We start from the raw sequence: 17,195 nt of genomic DNA, 5'->3' as shown, positions 1-17,195 counted from the left end.
TTCAGAAAGGACGTACCTCCCTTTTAAAAAAAAATCCTTTAGGGGTTATCAAATAAAAAAGAACTGTCTCTTTGCCAGAAGGTCACATAACCTACCACCACCCAAACTATTTTGACAGTTCATGTACTTCTTCCACCCCTTATGCCCCCAAACAAGTTCTGGTTTTCCCCAAATGTGGCCAGATTTGTGTTTTAAGGTTGAAACTCTAGCCCTTTAAACACTGAAAGAGAAGGAATAAAAACTTCTGTCCAGTATCTCTGAGATGGCTTTGTCAAGGTAGGGTCTAGATGAGGCCTCTAGGACAAAGCTGGTCTATTAAAACCTGAAGACTGAATGTGAATTTTCATTAAGAGTTTAAGTAAGAAAGGGAGATCTTTCCTGGCAGGCCAGCAAACAACAGAACAGTGCATAAGTATTCTTTACAACTAGACTGTAGCTCAGAGGCCAGCACTGTCTCCATCATTGCTGGACCCCAAGCTTTGCCCCTAGTATGGAAAAGTCCTTCTATTTAATGAAATATAAGTTTGTAATGAGTAAAATTCAATTTTGAGACTTCCTATCTCAAAATTAAGTTTATCTCAGATACACTTAAAATACTTTCCTGATGGAAAACAAATTTGCCTTAAAATAAATCAAAAGATTTAAGAAATGAGTAATTAAACTATTTCCCTGCTGCTGAAGAAGCAGTAAACAAGACTCCAGCAGAGAGTTCTCTTAAACCTGATTGAATGGTTATGAACTAGCAGCCAGTGGTGTCTGTGCCTGAGAGAAACTGTGCTGTGGAGCCAGCCACCAGAGGGGATGTCATAGCACTCCTCTGTGCTAATGTCAAATTGGAACAGAAACACATCATTCCCCAGCCTGCCACAGCCCCAATGGATGGCTTACTCATAGTGTCCATCATTGCTACAGCTTCCTTTTATCCATAAAGATTAAACTACCCAAATATAAAGCATTATTTCTTTAACAAATCCTCCAGTCACAGTCATTTGGACTAGGAAGAGGCTAATTAATTTCTTTTGCATTCAAAATGAAATTTTGTTTTTAAGTATTTATTTTTTGAGAGAGAGAGAGGGGGGGGGGGAGGGAGGGAGGGAGAGAGAGAGTGCCCCCCACAAGCATGGTTCCAGTAAAGGCCAAAAGGGGGCATTGTATCCCTTAGAATTGGAATTAGTGACACCTGTGAGCCACTATGTGGGAACTATACACCAAACCTGGGTCCTTTGCAAGAACAAGTGTTCTTAACCACTGAACCATCTTTCTGACCTCAAAATCAAGTTTTTAAAGAAATAATTTAAATATATATAAGGCATTAGAGACTACTCAGTACTTATCTGGTCTTTTTGTTTTACATAAAAAGGGATCCTGTGAGGGCTGGAGAGATAGCTCAGAGGTTAAGAGCACGGCTTCTTTTCCAGAGGTCCTGAGTTCAATTTCCAGCACCCACATGGTGGCTCACAGCCATTGGTAATGAGATCTGGTACTTTCAGGTGTATAGACATACATGCAGACAGACCACTGCATACAAAATAAATAAATAAATATTTTTAAGGAAAAAAAAGGGGGGATCCTGAGCAATTAAGCTACATAATCAAAGACACCATCTCCAGAGTCCCACACCAACCTTAGGGGAGAGAAGTAGCTGGGCCCTGGAGCTAAGTGACAGATGCAAATGGATAATCTTCAAAGGAAAGTAGTCAGCTGTTCTTTGGTCAGTACAACAGTCTGAATGAGAATGGCCCCATAGGCTCACATATTTTATTGCTTAGCCACTAGGAAGTAGCACTATTTCAAAGGGCTAAAAGGATTAGATGTTATGGCCTTGTTGGAGGAAGTGTGTCACTAAGAGTGGGCTTTGAGGTTTCAAAAGAATCTCTTTCTCTGCCTACAGATCAAAATGTAGCCCTCAGTTTCTGCTCCAGTGTTGCCTGCATGCTGTTTTGCTTCCTAGCATGATGATAATAAAACTGTAAGCAAATCCCTCAATTAAATGTTTTCTTTCATAAGAGTGGCTGTGGTCATGGTGCCTCTTCACAGCAATGAAACCCTAAGATGGTCATCGCTCCAAAGGACATTGCTTCATCCTCAGGGCTGACTGCCACTGTGATAAATATATTCACTTTTTCAGCTGGTTCATTGGTTTTCATTTTATTTTTCCAAGACTGGGGTTCTCTGGGTAGCCTGGCTGTCCTGGAACTTACTCTGTACACCAGGCTGACCTCAAACTCAAAGAGCCTTGCCTCTGTCTCCCTAGTGCTGGGATTAAAGGTGTGCACCACCACCACCCAGCAATTTAATTACTTTTTACCAGGAGTCAGCACAAGCAGTTTCAGGCAGCACCTGATGTTATAAATCCAGTTAAGAATGCAAAACAAACTGGATGTGACTATGCAGATATACTGAGCGGACCCAAGGAAACAGCTATGGGCTTTAGCACAAATACCTAAAAAAGAAAAGCCTATCTTTATTGGCACATCTCTGTCTGCCTGAAATAACAGAGAAGGGGCTTTAAATATTTATCTGTTTTACAGAGTACTGCTCCTAATTTATCTTATACTCAAGCAATTTCCTTGCAGGGGTACTACTTTACCTTCCTCACTGCAAATTCCAGCTATTCTTTTTTTTTTATTCTCTCATATATTATATCCCGACAGCAGTTTTCTCTCTTCCTTCTCCCCCAGACCCATTCTCCGACCCTTACCCTGGAGGAAGAAAAGAATCCCACCCAACCATGGATTTTTAATAAGCAATAGAATTAGAATATTATTACTGAGTCAAATTACTTTAGAAATGGAAGCTAACATGTAAAAAAAAATCAAACAAACAAAAAACTGACCTAACAAGTTTAACACTTAGAACATAATGAGAAACTGGAGAGATGTTCAGTCGGTAAGATGCTGCTACACATATATGACAACCTGAGTTGGAGTCCTTTAGTATCCAAGTTTTTTTTAAAAAAAAAAAATGGTTGCCCCTGAAAGCCTTCTCCCTTAGACTAGCATTCATAATACCTGCAGGGGCTATGCAGACTTCGAAAGGAGGGAGGCTCCCAACAGTCCTACCCAGCTGTGATACCTATAAACCACAACAATGACCAGCATGGTAGGAAACCCCTAAAGGTGCAACAGTGACACTCATGTCTTGGCAGTAACCAACCCTGCTCAACAGGAGAGAAATCATGACTGGTACTGGAAAACAACTACTGAAGGGTAGTGAGAGCATGGACCAGAGAGGAGAATCCACAAGCGCCATGTTACTAACCCAGTATAATTCCCAACTGAATTCTAAATACTTATCCATTTACTCACAGATAAGTGGAGTTTTCACCTTTCATCAAACAAACGTCTCTTTGCAATAATGTAATGGGGACCATTACAGAAATCACAACTGACCAGAGTGTAGAGAACAACTGGGTGTACAGTGCGTAGCGCCAATCGGTAGACATATCTACAACACAGCTCCTGTACCTAACTAAGGCTCAGGGAACACTATAGAAGAGGGAGTGAGCGCCTGTAAGAGCCAGGGGACCAGGAAATCTGCTGTGAGACTGTGTCTCCTAGAAGTGATAGAGAAGTTTTTCACTCATGAGACCTGAACAATATGGCTGCCTTAATAAGATCTGAACAAGTATACCACCAACAGAAATGCTAACTTGGAAAGGGTCACTCTCACAGGGTTCTGCCTCTGACAAAGAACTAAACATTAACTAGGTAATACTTACAGAGAGAGAAAGTCTTCCATGGAGATGGAGTCCCTAACTAGTTCTCCAATGCCAAGTAGCTAGACTTGAAATTCTAACATACAATCAGGGTATGTGTGTGAGAGAGAGATACAGAAAATTGTGACTTCACATTAAGACACCTCAATTCAGCTGGGCGGTGGTGGCACATGCTTTTAATAGCACTTGGGAGGCCGAGATAGGCAGATCTCTGAGTTTGAAGCCAGTCTAGTCTACTGGGCAAGTTCCAGGACAGTCAAGGCAACACAGAGAAGTTTTAAGTTCAAAATTAAATTTAAGTTCAAAAATAAACTTAAAAAAACCTGCAGAAGAGCTGGACTGCTTTGCCAACAGCTCAGGTTTTATACTGCCTGGTTCATATCTACAGAGACTGAAAGTATAACTAAAGTTCACTACAGAAAAAAAAATACAAAAATAAATAAAATTTTAAAAAAACCCTGAAGAATATCTACAATCTTGTTTTTGTTGTTGTTGTTTTGCAGTAACAACAAAAGGAGCACACAGAATAAAGCCCAGGACTTACTTTCCAGGATCCGGCATCTGTGTACACAGCAGTCGCAGAGACTGGAAACTCCTCCGGATAGAATGGATGTTTGCCATTCCCATAAATACAACTTCACAGTTTGGGTAATACTCTGGAGAGAAAAACAATAAAGAAAGCATAAATACATTCAATTTAAGGATCAGATGAGCAAATTTAACAGCAACAAAATGGCAGCACTCAGACAGCAGGGGCATGACAGATTCAGAAAGGGATTTTGTGTTTACCACCTCAATTTTCACCCCTGCTTCTCTCTTTCTGTCTCTTTCTTTCTTAAAAGATTTATTTATTTAGTATGAATACTGTGTTCTATCCACATGTATGCCTGCAGGCCAGAGGAGGACACCAGATCTCACTACAGATGGTTGTAAGCCACCATGTGGAAGTCACCATGTGGTTGCTGGTAATTGAACTCAGGACCTCTGGAAGCACAGCCAGGGCTCCCAACCTCTAAGCTATCTCTCCAGCCCTACCCCTGCTTTCCTAAGAAGTCTACAGCAAATGTACTAGGAAGCTAGTGATTCACATATGTACTGTGAGAGACAACAGTGCTTTAAGGAGACCAGACTAAGAACCAGAGCCTCCACAGCAGCACTGACAGACCTGGAGAAAGCTTTTCTATCACTGAAAGTTGGCACAGAGGAGGAAGATGATTGGCACTTTGTCCAAAGCACACAAATGTCAAGGATCCAAAGAACTGCCTGGCTTCTAGATGCAGAGTGAGGAATGTGCCTTGTCATTTATCCTAAATTAAGTCCAGGTTGTGAGTGAGCTGCGCTTACAAGGACAGATTATCAAGGGACAGATCATGCACTCACCTGGGCATTCACAGCCTCCTCCTTTGGCTCGATTCGCCACAGCTGCTGCATAGGAGCGTGCATCCAAGATCAAAAGTTTCTGTGGCTGGAGAGCTAAACTTTCTGCTCCTGAAGCATTTGAAAGAGAGGAATCTGCAGACATCAAGAAGAAGGTAAAAGCTAAATGAATCTAGTTTTCCTAGAACTGTGAAAAATCAGAACCAGAGGCATATATTACAGTAAAACAAAACAAAATAAAACTCAAAGCAACAAAGTCCCCTAACTAGACTCTGGTACACAAACTTGGCTTTAGTCTACCCTGTTTTGCCTTCTGATTCATGGAGCTGGAGAAATGGCTCAGTGATTAAAAATACTAACTGCTCCTCTAGAGGTCCTGGGTTCAATTCCCAGCACCCACATGGCAGCTCATAACTATCTGTAACTTCAGTTCCAAGGAATCTGACACCCTCACACAGACATACAAGTAGATAAAACACCAACACATATGAAATAAGTTATTTAAAAAAAAACCAATAAGGATTTATTTTACAAAAGCAATTCCTACATCACATAAAGACCCATATTGCCCAATCTCTTACTCCCATTTCTTCCTTTCTTTCCTCCTCCTTTCCTTCCTTCCTTTCCTCCTTCCTTCCTTTCTTTCTTGTTTGTTTTGATTTTCAAGACAGGGTTTCTCTGTAGCTTTGGAGCCTGTTCTGTAGACCAGGCTGGCCTTGAACTCACAGAGATCTGCGTGTCTTTGCCTGCTGAGTGCTGGGATGAAAGGCGTATGCCACCACTGCCTGGCTCTTATTACTATTTCTACTCCTGTAGTTCTTTCATAGAAGCTGGTATTTCTCGGGCTGGAGAGATGGCTCAGAGGTTAAGAGAACTAAACTTCCAAAGGTCCTGAGTTCAATTCCCAGAAACCACATGGTGACTCAGAACCATCTATAATGAAATCTGGTGCCCTCTTCTGGCCTGCAGACATACATGCAGACAGAACACTATAGATAAAAAGAAGAGAGAAGGGAGAAGAAGCTGGCATTTCTCTCTGTAGACTGGCAACAACCCAAATCCTCATTACAAACACTTCATTTTTTCATGATGACATGGAAGAAAACACTAGGCTCTTAAATCAAGCTTGAAACAAAGGTCTTCTAGTGCTTTGTCAAGACCTGTCAGTCCTCAAACAATCTCACTGAATTCTTTTACAAAAGTAACTATAGCCAGGTGTGGTGGCACATACCTTTAGTCCAAGCAATCAGGAAGCAGAGGCAGGTGGTTCTCTGTGAATTTGAGGCCAGTCTACTCCAAATAGTGCGTTCCAGGAGAGACACTCATCTCAAAAACCCAAAGTAACATTGTGTCTTCTAAGGAAAGGCCACTTTAAGAAAAGCTTCCCAGGTGCTTTTAAAAACTGCTGTCATGGGCCTAGAGAGCACCTTACCGAACTCCACATCAGAAAGATCTCCGCCATTGGGAAATTCCCGACAACTGTTCCTAGTGGAACCCTTGCTGATACTTGATTGGGAGTCAGAAGCACAAGCTTTGGCCACTGATTGCACCAGATGTTCATCGTCAGCATTCCGCCAGCCCCACCAGCTAACCTCCGGTTGTCCACAGCGGGCAATGACAGCTCCATTGCTCTGGTGCCTGTGTGGAGGCAAGAGACAATAACTATTTCAAGACCCCAACCTGATGCTCTGTACTCACATAAAAAGTATGGTAGGTGATTATAAGTTCTTTAATGAATAACTTGACACTAGGTAAATACTGAATTGGCTTCTAATCTTTACAATATTAATAGGGGCAGAAATGAATAACAATGTAGCACAAATAATAAAAACCCAGAAACAGATATTGGGATTCAACCTGAAGATGAGAAAAACAAAGCAGCCAAGCCACTAGAGAAATCTTCAGACTGAAAGAGAGTGAGTTCCTGTCTCATCCTCCCTTATATTCCACTCTCTGGGATTAAAGGTGTGCACCACCACTGCCTGGCCTATATGGATGACTAGTGTGGCTGTTTTGCATTCTGATCTTCAGGCAAGCTTTATTTATTAAAATACAAATGAAATATCACTACATAACAAAAACCTACATAACTTTCTCAATTATCATTCCATTATAGTGCTCTCTATAAAGTTACCAACAAATGACAAATGAATATTCTCAGAGAAAATAAACTAACACTCACAATTTAGATATTCTGAATGTTTATGTTTGAGAAATAAACTTTTTTAAAAAAATGAATACTACTCTAATTACTATGTAATAACTAAGTACAAATACCTCATTTCTGATACCAAATCCAACGTATTAGATGCTAAAGTATAGAACAAATTCCTTTCCTCACTTCTGAGGGTCCCCTGTAGTACCCATACTCATTACTGCTGGCTTGAGGATTCTTTTCAACTATTGCCCATCTCTGCAACTGTAACATTCACCTGGCCCACAGTGGACTCCTGAAGTTATTCTTCTTAGAGGCACAGCACTCAGTGACCCAGCTAGTCATGCCTCCTTCCTTGGGCTCATAGAAGGTAGAAATCACAATCCCAGTAAACCTTACTTTGACAGATCCTTTTCCAAAAGCAGAAATTATTCTCAGAGTCTACTCTGAGATGCTATTAAAATCTCAGATGTTTTCCAGTTTACAAGTTGGGGAAATGTAATAGTTTGTAGTAAAAAAGGAGAAAAGGTTCAAACACATGCTATATCATCAGTAAATTGGAATGTGTCACATAAAGTGAAATTAGCCCATCACTGATTACATATATTGTAAGATTCTGCTTATATGACACATTCAGAACAGGTGAATCTAGAGGAAAAATGTATTACTGGGTACACATTGGGTTAGAGCAGCTGGGGAAGGGGGAACGACTGCTAATGAGTATGAGGTTTCTCGGGGTAGTGAAGATACACTTAAGACAGATTGAGAGATGGGTTATACAACTCTAAATGTAATACACTAAAAACTGCTAAATTGTAGTGACATACTTAAAGCTTATTTTTAGGTATAAAACTAATCATTTGGCTATAAAGATGGAGGGCTCAGTGGGTGAAGCACATGCCTGGGCAAGCCTGGTACCCTGCACTCCGTCCCTGAACCCATGAAAACGTGGAAGGAGGTAACAGACTCCACAAAGTTGTATCACATGTGCTTTGGTATATGTGCCCAAACACACCACACAATATAACAAATAAATCAATGAATAAATAACATTTATAAAGATTTTTTTAAAGATTTTTTTACATATTTTATTTCTGTGTATGTGGATGAGTCTGTGTGTGGAAGGAGAGAGGTCAAAAAAGGACAACAGATCTCTAGGAGCGCAATTTTGGCAATTGTGAGGACCCAATATGGGTGCAGGTAACCAAACTCCATTCATCTGAAAGAGCAGTAAGTGCTCTTTATCACTTAGCCAACTCTTCAGCTCCAATAAATACTTAAAAAAAAAAAGGTCCCCCAATTCTATACCCTGAAGAAAATGCCCATGTTTTTAAGAATGCTCCTGAACACACACACATGTAAATCTGCATACAAACAGTACAAATATGTTTACACAGAACTCCATTCCTGTTTCTTCTTTAGGGAACAACTGGGGAAAGTTTGTTTTTAATTCTCAGATTCACAATTAATAAATTAATTTGGTGATAATCAAACCATAATAGAACAGTTTGCTAATAGGTTTAATCAATCCTCCTTCACTGTGAGCAGCAAGTAGAAACAGTACACATTATTACCAACATCTCATTGGCTCACACACAAATGAAATAAATGACAGGAAACCTAATGGATTCTTGCTGTGCCTCCCTAATAGGCTGGGGAAGTACAGAGCTGAATGACTGCAAAAGACTTCCCAAAAGAGGGTTGTGGGGCCTTCCTGAGGCTTCCTCTGTCTCTGTGAGGCTTTCCAGCACTGAGCCAGGACCAGCAGACAGTACTTCATCCTGGCTCTTAGGTCTCTCAGGGTCAGTTTGGTCACTATAAGTAGCAGAAGTCTTTTAATCTCCTGAAATGCTTGCTATTTCGTCAAAGATAGCTCAAGCCAGACAGCTACAATTATTTTAAAAAGAAAAGTATAAAGAAAATAGGTAAAATAGACATTTTACTACTTTAACAAAGAAAATTTGGAAAAATACAAAAGAGTAAAGTCTAGTAAATGAATCCACCTACTAGAGTGGTATATTATTTGTGTTTTAATAAATAAAGTTTGTCTGAAGATCAGAGGGCAAAGCAGCAACACAAGTCAGCCATTCAGGCCAGGCAGTGGCAATGCACACCTTTAATCCCAGGACTCAGGAGACAGAGGCAGATGGATCTCTCTGAGTTCAAGGCTACCCTGGGCTATACAAGACTGATCCAGAAACAGATCCAGGTGGTGGTGGTTCACACCTTTAATCCCAGTGTTTGGGAGTCACACACCTTTAATCCCAGCACTAGGGAGGTGGAGACAGGACAATATGGCTGGGTGGAGAAAAAAATATAAAGGGGAAGAGACAGGAACTCAGTGAAGTGTGGAGTCTGACAATTCGTGGAGACAGGATCTGAAGATTTGGAAGAGGTAAAAGGTCTCTCTGGTGGTTGACTGCTTTGCTTTTCTGATCTTCAGCTTGAATGGCAAAATCTGTCTCTGGGTTTTTATTATTCGTGCAACAACCTACTAAAAAATAGAATGCTTCCATTTTACACAAAAATGCAATGGTTTTAACTGCCTCTAATTCACTGGTCAGATAAGCTCCCCATAGCATACAGTGTTTCAAATGATTGACATGTGCAAAGACAGAGGCGCTGGGAGCTGCACTACAGATGAGGGAGGCCTCCCAAGAACTTCCTGTGTTAGAGCAACTCCATAGTTCTAATCAGGTACTGGTTCTAATCAGTGCTGTCAAGGAACTGCTGTTAGTTATCTCAGAAATCACTGCTGCAGTCCACAAATAACAAAATCTAGGAAATCTTGGATTTAGAGGCATCTTGCCACCTTTGGTAGTTTGAATAAAATATGATGAGAATGGGCACCATAGGCTCATAAATTTAAATGCTTAGTTATCAAGGAATGACACTTTTGAGAAGGATTAGGAGATGTGGCCTTGTTGGGGTAGGTGTGGCCTTGTTGGAGGGAGTATGTCACTGGGAGTAGGCTCTGAGGTTTTAAAAAGCCCACGCTTGCAGATCAGAATATAGCTCTCAGCTATTGCTCCAGCTCCATGATCCCTGCCATTATGATAATGGACTAAATCTCTAAAACTGTAAGTAGGCCCCCAATTAAATGCTTTCTTTTACAAGAGTTGCCTTGGTATGGTGGTTTTGAAAAATAAAAAAAAATGACCACCAAAAGGAGTGGCACTATTAGGAGGTATGGCCTTTTGGAGTAGGTGCAGCCTTGTTGGAGGAAGTGTGTCACTGTGGGTGCAGGTTTTGGGGTCTCTTTTCTCAAGCTTCATTCAGTGTGACAGTCGATTTCTATTGCCTCTGAGTCAAAACGTAGGACTCTTCAGCTCCAGCATCATGTCTGCCTACATGCTGCCATGGTCCCCATCCTGAAGATAATGGATTGAACCTCTAAAACTGGAAGAGAGTCACCTCAATTAAGAGTTGCTGTGGTCATGGTGTCTCTTCACAGCAATAAAAAACCCAACTAAGACACTTGGTCATGGTGTCACTTCACAGCAATAGAACCGTGACTAAACATCACCTCTGCTGGCATTGAAGAGTGGTGGAGTGTCCCCAACAGTCATCAACACATCCCTCACAAAACTAAACAACATAGGAATCCAATTTGGAGATCAGAGATGTAAGATACACGTCCCGGGATAAAGAATAGCTCCTGGAAGCCGGCTTGATTTACATGGCTACATCAAGAACTTTCAGGTGTAATCTCTATAATCTTAATTTTCTCTCAAAGACTGAAATGAAAATTTCCATTTATGTATATATTCTAGGGTCTCTAGAATGGGGGGAATCCTAGAACCCATGTCTTCTAGAATAACATTTTAGGGAAAAAAAAGCTAAATGTTTTATCACATTCTAAGGAGCTTTTCTTACCTAGTACAATTGGGCTTTCTGCCTAAGGGGGAATTTATTGAAGCCTGTTACTCAAAAGATGAAGAGTACTTCCCCCTTCTGCTCCAAGTCAGCAAGTCTCACAAATGCCAGGCAGCTGATCTAATACAGCTGCCGGTCACAACAGCAGCCAGCTTCTTTTCCCATTCTCATAAATCCCTTCAGCTTTCACAGCTAACCCACATGTCAATTCTCATCACTTGTGTGATAGGTAAATTTGGTGACCTACTTTTCCAGTAGTGTATAAAAACAAAAGTGATGAAAATGGAAAACGAAGGCTTAATGGTTTCCACTGAGCACAGCAAATATCGCTGGCTTTCTGTGTTCGGGGTGGGCATTAGAATTTGCCTTCAATAGATAGGAATGCATTATGAAATAGATTTTCCTAGGCCTCAATACTTGAGTGCAATGGCTTCTAGTGGGCAGTTTTGAACTAAGCCATGGTTTTAGCTCACCTTGGGCAGAATCTAAAAAGTTTGCACACCAGAAAAATTAAATGGAGACTGTTAACATTACAAAACACAATAACGACTTCCTAAAACTGTAAGATGATTGTGTAAGAACAAAGAAGTCACTGACTTATCTCTGAATCATTCATCTGTTCCTCTAAACCATTCCTCACCCATGCTCCTATAAGCAACTTTAAAAGCTGCAACTGGTCAATAAACCAGATGAAACCATTTCTTAGGCCTGTAGTCTGTATCCTACCTCGGATTAATAGAGGTTCATTCATGTCTACCCACAATAAGACACATACAGCTCTCATGCCTTGGATTTCTTAAATTTTCCATCCAGTCTCAGCCATTTCTAATTCTATCTCAAAACAAGAGTCTTTCCACGTGTCAAAGTGACAACCACAGACACCATTATAGTTCATTCAGTTCTATTCTAAGTTTTCCCAATCTTTCAACACAAAAGCCCCGCTAAGTTTAGATGCAGCAAGCACAAGAAAGAATGCTCCTCCATATACACACACTCGTTTTTTTTGAGACAGAATTTCTCTTCGTAGGCATGGCTGTCCTGGAACTCGCTTTGTAGACCAGGCTGGCCTTGAACTCACAGAGGTTCACATGCCTCTGTCCCCAGAGTCTGGGATTAAAGGTGTACACCACCACAGCCCAGCTTAAATGTAGCACCATTTTAAAAAAAGACAAGGTCTTCCTGTGTAGTAGCCCTGTCTAGCCTGGAAGTCTTTATGTAGACCAGGCTAGTCTTGAACTCACAGAGATCCACCTGTTTCTAACTCTGGCCCAAACACTTTTCTACTAAAATGTTCCTCAATGTCTACTCACACCACCAGCTAGTGTTCTGGACACAGTGAGTGTTGGTATATTTCTTTCTGCAGGCATAGCTTCAGCAATAAGGAAGCATGGACTTGCTCGGGATTGTCTCTGAACCCAACCTCACCTGTCACTTGTCAGGTTAGCAGCTGTAGAGTCAGTGAGCTACAGGTTGTGGGGCAGTAGTACCAGCCTAACTGGAACTGGTCTGGCCTACTTACCTGTAGATAACAGCAGGGATGCGCTTCCAGGATCGGAAGCCTGCCACGCTTTCTAGTTCTTTGTCAGTGATCCAGGCAGGTACTATGAGCTCTTGTGGATAACTACCACACAATCTGTTGGATGGAAGGGGATGGTAGTGAGAAGAAGGGAGGAGGAGAATGGAGTAATATTAATATGGGGGACTGAGGGAGAGATGCAGAAGGAAACTACATAAGCCAGTATAGGATCACTGTTCATGCCATCGCAGTACCAGCTAAATGGGCAATGAGGGTGCCTGCTTAGCATGTTCAAAGATTTGTATTTATTCTCTAGCAAAGGAAAGAAAAAAGTAACCGAAGAGAAACTGAAGGGGCATTATTTGAGCTTTTAGTCTCCTCAACTGAATGAGAAGCCATTATTTTGCGTACATTTCATACACATTATCTTTGATGGTTCAATCTGATTCTACCTTTTGGAATCTGATAAATCTAGCAATAAAACAATGAGAGTTGAGGGGCATTCTCACTCTCCATGATAATTTTGTTATAATTGTGTGTGTGTGCGTGTGTATCTTATTTTTAACTACTGGAAAAGTCAGTTAAATTGCAGGAAAAAAAGCGTCTATGTCACTTCTCTAAGCTTCAGTCTTCCAGGCTCTTGACAAAGGAAGCATGAAGAGGACAATGCCTACCACTTCAGACCTCTAGAGACCTCTTCAGATTAAGTTACTCAATCTCTGGTTTGAACCAGGATGTCCTAATGTAAGTAACAAGTGCAGCCAAGCAATATATAGACACAATACCCAGTACTGATCCCAATGAGCTAAATTTGTAATGTGAATAAGCTATTAATCATAATTTCTATAAAACACACTACAGAAGAAAATATATACTCTCTATATAAACATGCTATCTCTTGCTTGCTCTATCCCTCACCCTGCTCTTGATTAAGGTATTGTGTTTGTGCAGTTCATTTTAAAATGTAATGTATAATTAAAAATGTAAGTTAGGAGATAATCATCTATAGTCAAGCTTGTAGTCATGTTAAATTTTCTAGTTGTACAGAGATATATTTCAGATGGATAAGCATTCTTCAAGAATATGGCATTTAAGATGTTTTAATAACTTAAAATTTTTCATTACAATGAGACACATCTGCTCCTGACAGCACAATTAATTCAAGAGGAAGATGGGCATCAAAGAGGCTCCTTATGGAGTTTGCTAGCCATTTGGGCAAAAAACTGTTCTTGCCTGGACTGCTTGATGTTATATGCTGTATGAACTGGACATACAGGACCCACCAAAAAAAAAATAACTGCTAAAGTTGCCTAAAGAAGGTAAGACAGTCCTTTGGGGTTCCTGCTTCATGAAAGAGTCTGCCAGACATTCTACAAGACACAGAAGAAAGTGACTGACAAACTGTCAATACAGGCAAAACTCTTTAAAATTTACTGCTTCATGGAAAAGTCTGCTGGATACTATGGCCCTGTAGGCTAAAGATGGATACTCCAACATTACAGAAGAACTTTGGGTAGCTGTCCAGGCAGCAAGTTGTCTCTGTAATTCTAGAGTAAACTTAGATAATATTATATCCTTCTGGGTCTGTGATGGAGTTAAAGACTAGATAGTTATAATTGCAGTTTTTCTTAGTTATAATAAAAGATAAAGTAAATATAAACACTGTAACTATAATTCTTACTTAATACCTGTTTTGTTATATGTATTTTACTATGTTAAAGCTAGAACCTTCCTTTTTATTTAAACAGAAAAGGAGAAATGGTGGGGAAGTCCTTCTGTCTATGTGTTGCTTTTATTGGTTAATGAATCAAAAAAATGCCATAGAGTTGCCAGCTGGAACCTTGCTGGTAGGTCACAAGTCTCATGATAAAATATAAAATAATAGAAATGGGTTGATTTAATATGTAAGAACTTGCTAGGAATATGCTAGAATCATTGGTCAAGCAGTGTTTTAATTAATACAGTTTCTGTGTGGCTATTTCAGGAGGCTGGGATTAAAGGCCGGAATTGAACAAGCAGTCTCTTACTACATCCCCCTTCCCCTCTGTCTCATATAAATTCACAAACCATCCGTGCTGGCTAGTTTTCATGTCAACTTGACACAAGCTAGAGTCATGTGGTGTGGGAAGAAGGAAACTTAAGAAAATTCCTCCATAGGATTGGCCCATAGGCATATTCTTGATTGATGACTGATGTGGATAGTGCCACCCCGGGAAGGTGATCCTGGATGGGTGGTACAGAAATCAGTTGAGCAAGCCATGGAGAGTAAGCCAGTAAGCAAACAGTACTTCTCCATGGCCTCTGCTTCTGTTCCTGCCCCCAGGTTCCTACCCTGAGTACACCTTCCCCTCCCTCCGACTTCATTTGATGAGGGCTGAGATGTGGAAATGTAAGCAAAACAAACCCCTTTCTCTTGAAGTTGCTTTTTGGTCATGGTGTTTTCAGCAATAGAAATCCTACCTAACACACCATCACCTTCATCACCCTCTTACTCTATCCTATGCATTGTTACAAGATTAGGACTTAGAAGTTTTGATCACTCTACACTACAGCTCTTTCTTTCCTGCTCTCATTTTCAGAAGATAAAGAATCCTATGTTTAAATGTCACTGAACCAGGAGGATGGCTGTGGTTGAGAAAAGCCACACAAACTTCCTAACATCCATTCAAGCTCATTTTTTGTTTGTTTGTTATGTTTTCCTAGACAGGGTTTCTCTGGACAGTCCTGGTTATCCTTGAACTCATAGAGCCACTTTGTCTCTGCCTCCCAAGTGCTGGGATTAAATGCATGTGCCTCCATTCAAGCTCTTGCCAGTGACTATGGCAACTACTCTAATCACTCGTCTTGTGCTTTTCATTTTGTTTTAGGTTCAAGATTAGAGCTGGACCTCATTCTTTGGCAGTGAGATGACTGTTTCAGAGTGCTGAAGACTAACTTACTCATAGGAATCAGTGGTTTTTTTGTGCACTGTCTGGCAGACCCCACCCCTCTTTCTACTCAGAAGTCACTGTAAGTAAGCAGCTCCAGGGTACGGAAAGGGGGTTCCACTCAGCAAAGCCTATATAGCCTCAGATTCCTATGGTTTTTCTCTACTCCAGTTTGCCTCTGAGAGCAGCTCCATGTGAAGCACTTGTACCTTTGTAACCCCAGGTTCTTAACTTCTTGGCTAGGCCCACGTGAAGAGCTGCAGTAAGAGGTAGGATTTCCAGTAAAAATTGGCTAAGCACAAAAAGACCAAGAAAATGGCTATTATAATTCGAGGTAACTGAAAAGATCGAAGGATGATTAGTGCTGAAAAGAAATTTATAAGAAGAGATTCATTTCAGTCTCCTGGACAGTTAGTTTACAGAAACTAAGACTGACAAAAGTCACTGTATTTAGCCATCTTTTCTCTAAGCATTTACATGTTTTAAGGAAACAGGTAATGGATGAACATTTAATAATAGTTATTTAGTATTTAATGGTTAAATGGTCAAAACTGTGAAATTTTGCCATTAAGATTAGAAATGAGGGATTAGGGCTATTTCTCAGGAGGAAAGTGCTTGCTGTGCTGTCATGAGTACCCAAGTTCAGATTCCCAGGGCCCATGTAAAAGGCTGGGTATGGTGGCTTATGTTTATAATCCTAGCACTGAGGAGGTGGAGACAGAAGGTTCCTTAGAGTTTGTTGGTCAGCTAGGCTTGCTGAAGTGACAGGCTCCAGGTTCAGTGAGAGACCCTGTCTCAAAAAATAAGGTGACAAATGATAAAAGAAGACACTTAACACTGGCTAGCCTCTAGCCTCCACCCACACCTACATAGATGCATGTACACGCACATATTTGGAGTGTGTGCGCACACACACACACACACGCACACAAAAAGTGTCTGTCCTTCCATTTAAGATCACTGATCCTATCTCTAAACATAACACCAAAGTGGTGATGAAAACACTACTGCCCATCATAAGCACAGTATCATCGAGACATGCATGTTGAAGGAAAAATGGAGGATTGCAGGGGTTAAAGGAAGGTTCCAGGATCTTATTAACCAAGGATCATTTCCCACTCCAGAAATATTGAACAAACAGTTCCAAAAGAACTCTGAAGAACATGAATTTAGAGTGAATAAACTAAATTCCATTTCAAAGTTCCTACATTCAATGTTCTGCAACCTGAGAATTGGGGCTCTAAAATATCCATGTAACTCACTTGTATTTCTCATTGATGTTGGAAATCCTCCAGGCGTTGTTCATATCAAAACCCATTCGCTCCACTTCATTCTTAAACCTCGACGTTACATGCTCCCCTAAAGACAGAGAGAGACAGCAGAAACAAAGAAATAAATACAAATTTTCAAAATAGAAAAATGGTGTGGGACCATGGTCTATATTCTGTCGATTATATTTTAAATAAACACTGATTAGCCAGTAGTCAGGCAGGAAGTATAGGCGGGACAACCAGATAGGAAGTAGAGGCGGGTCAATGAGAACAGGAGAATTCTGGGAAGAGGACACAGTCCTGGCCCAGCCACAGAAGCAGCAAGATGTGACTGCCTCACTAAAAAAGGTACTGA

General features: G+C 40.7%; 1 protein-coding gene across 8 annotated transcripts in view; it reads right to left on the bottom strand.

Moving 5' to 3' along the window:
* Positions 1 to 17,195, bottom strand: part of Mtmr3 (myotubularin related protein 3) — a 114,619-nt gene that overhangs the window by 13,294 nt on the left and 84,130 nt on the right. For all 8 annotated transcript variants that reach the window (XR_015002766.2, XM_085692098.2, XM_085692097.2 and 5 more), the window contains 5 exons: positions 16,832 to 16,928; positions 12,646 to 12,759; positions 6,528 to 6,733; positions 5,099 to 5,230; positions 4,263 to 4,374 (listed from right to left, as the gene is read on the bottom strand). Coding sequence is in view for 7 of the 8 variants with exons in the window: in XM_085692098.2 (XP_085548224.1) it covers positions 4,263 to 4,374; positions 5,099 to 5,230; positions 6,528 to 6,733; positions 12,646 to 12,759; positions 16,832 to 16,928 (661 nt within the window). In the remaining variant the exon portion in view is untranslated. The remainder of the gene's footprint in view (positions 1 to 4,262; positions 4,375 to 5,098; positions 5,231 to 6,527; positions 6,734 to 12,645; positions 12,760 to 16,831; positions 16,929 to 17,195) is intronic.

This window comes from Myodes glareolus, chromosome 8 (assembly GCF_982192425.1).
Source record: "Myodes glareolus chromosome 8, mMyoGla1.1, whole genome shotgun sequence".
Classification (NCBI taxonomy): Eukaryota; Metazoa; Chordata; class Mammalia; order Rodentia; family Cricetidae; genus Myodes; species Myodes glareolus.
Note: the sequence above shows the minus strand (reverse complement) of the source record. Positions and strands in the feature narration are given on the sequence as shown.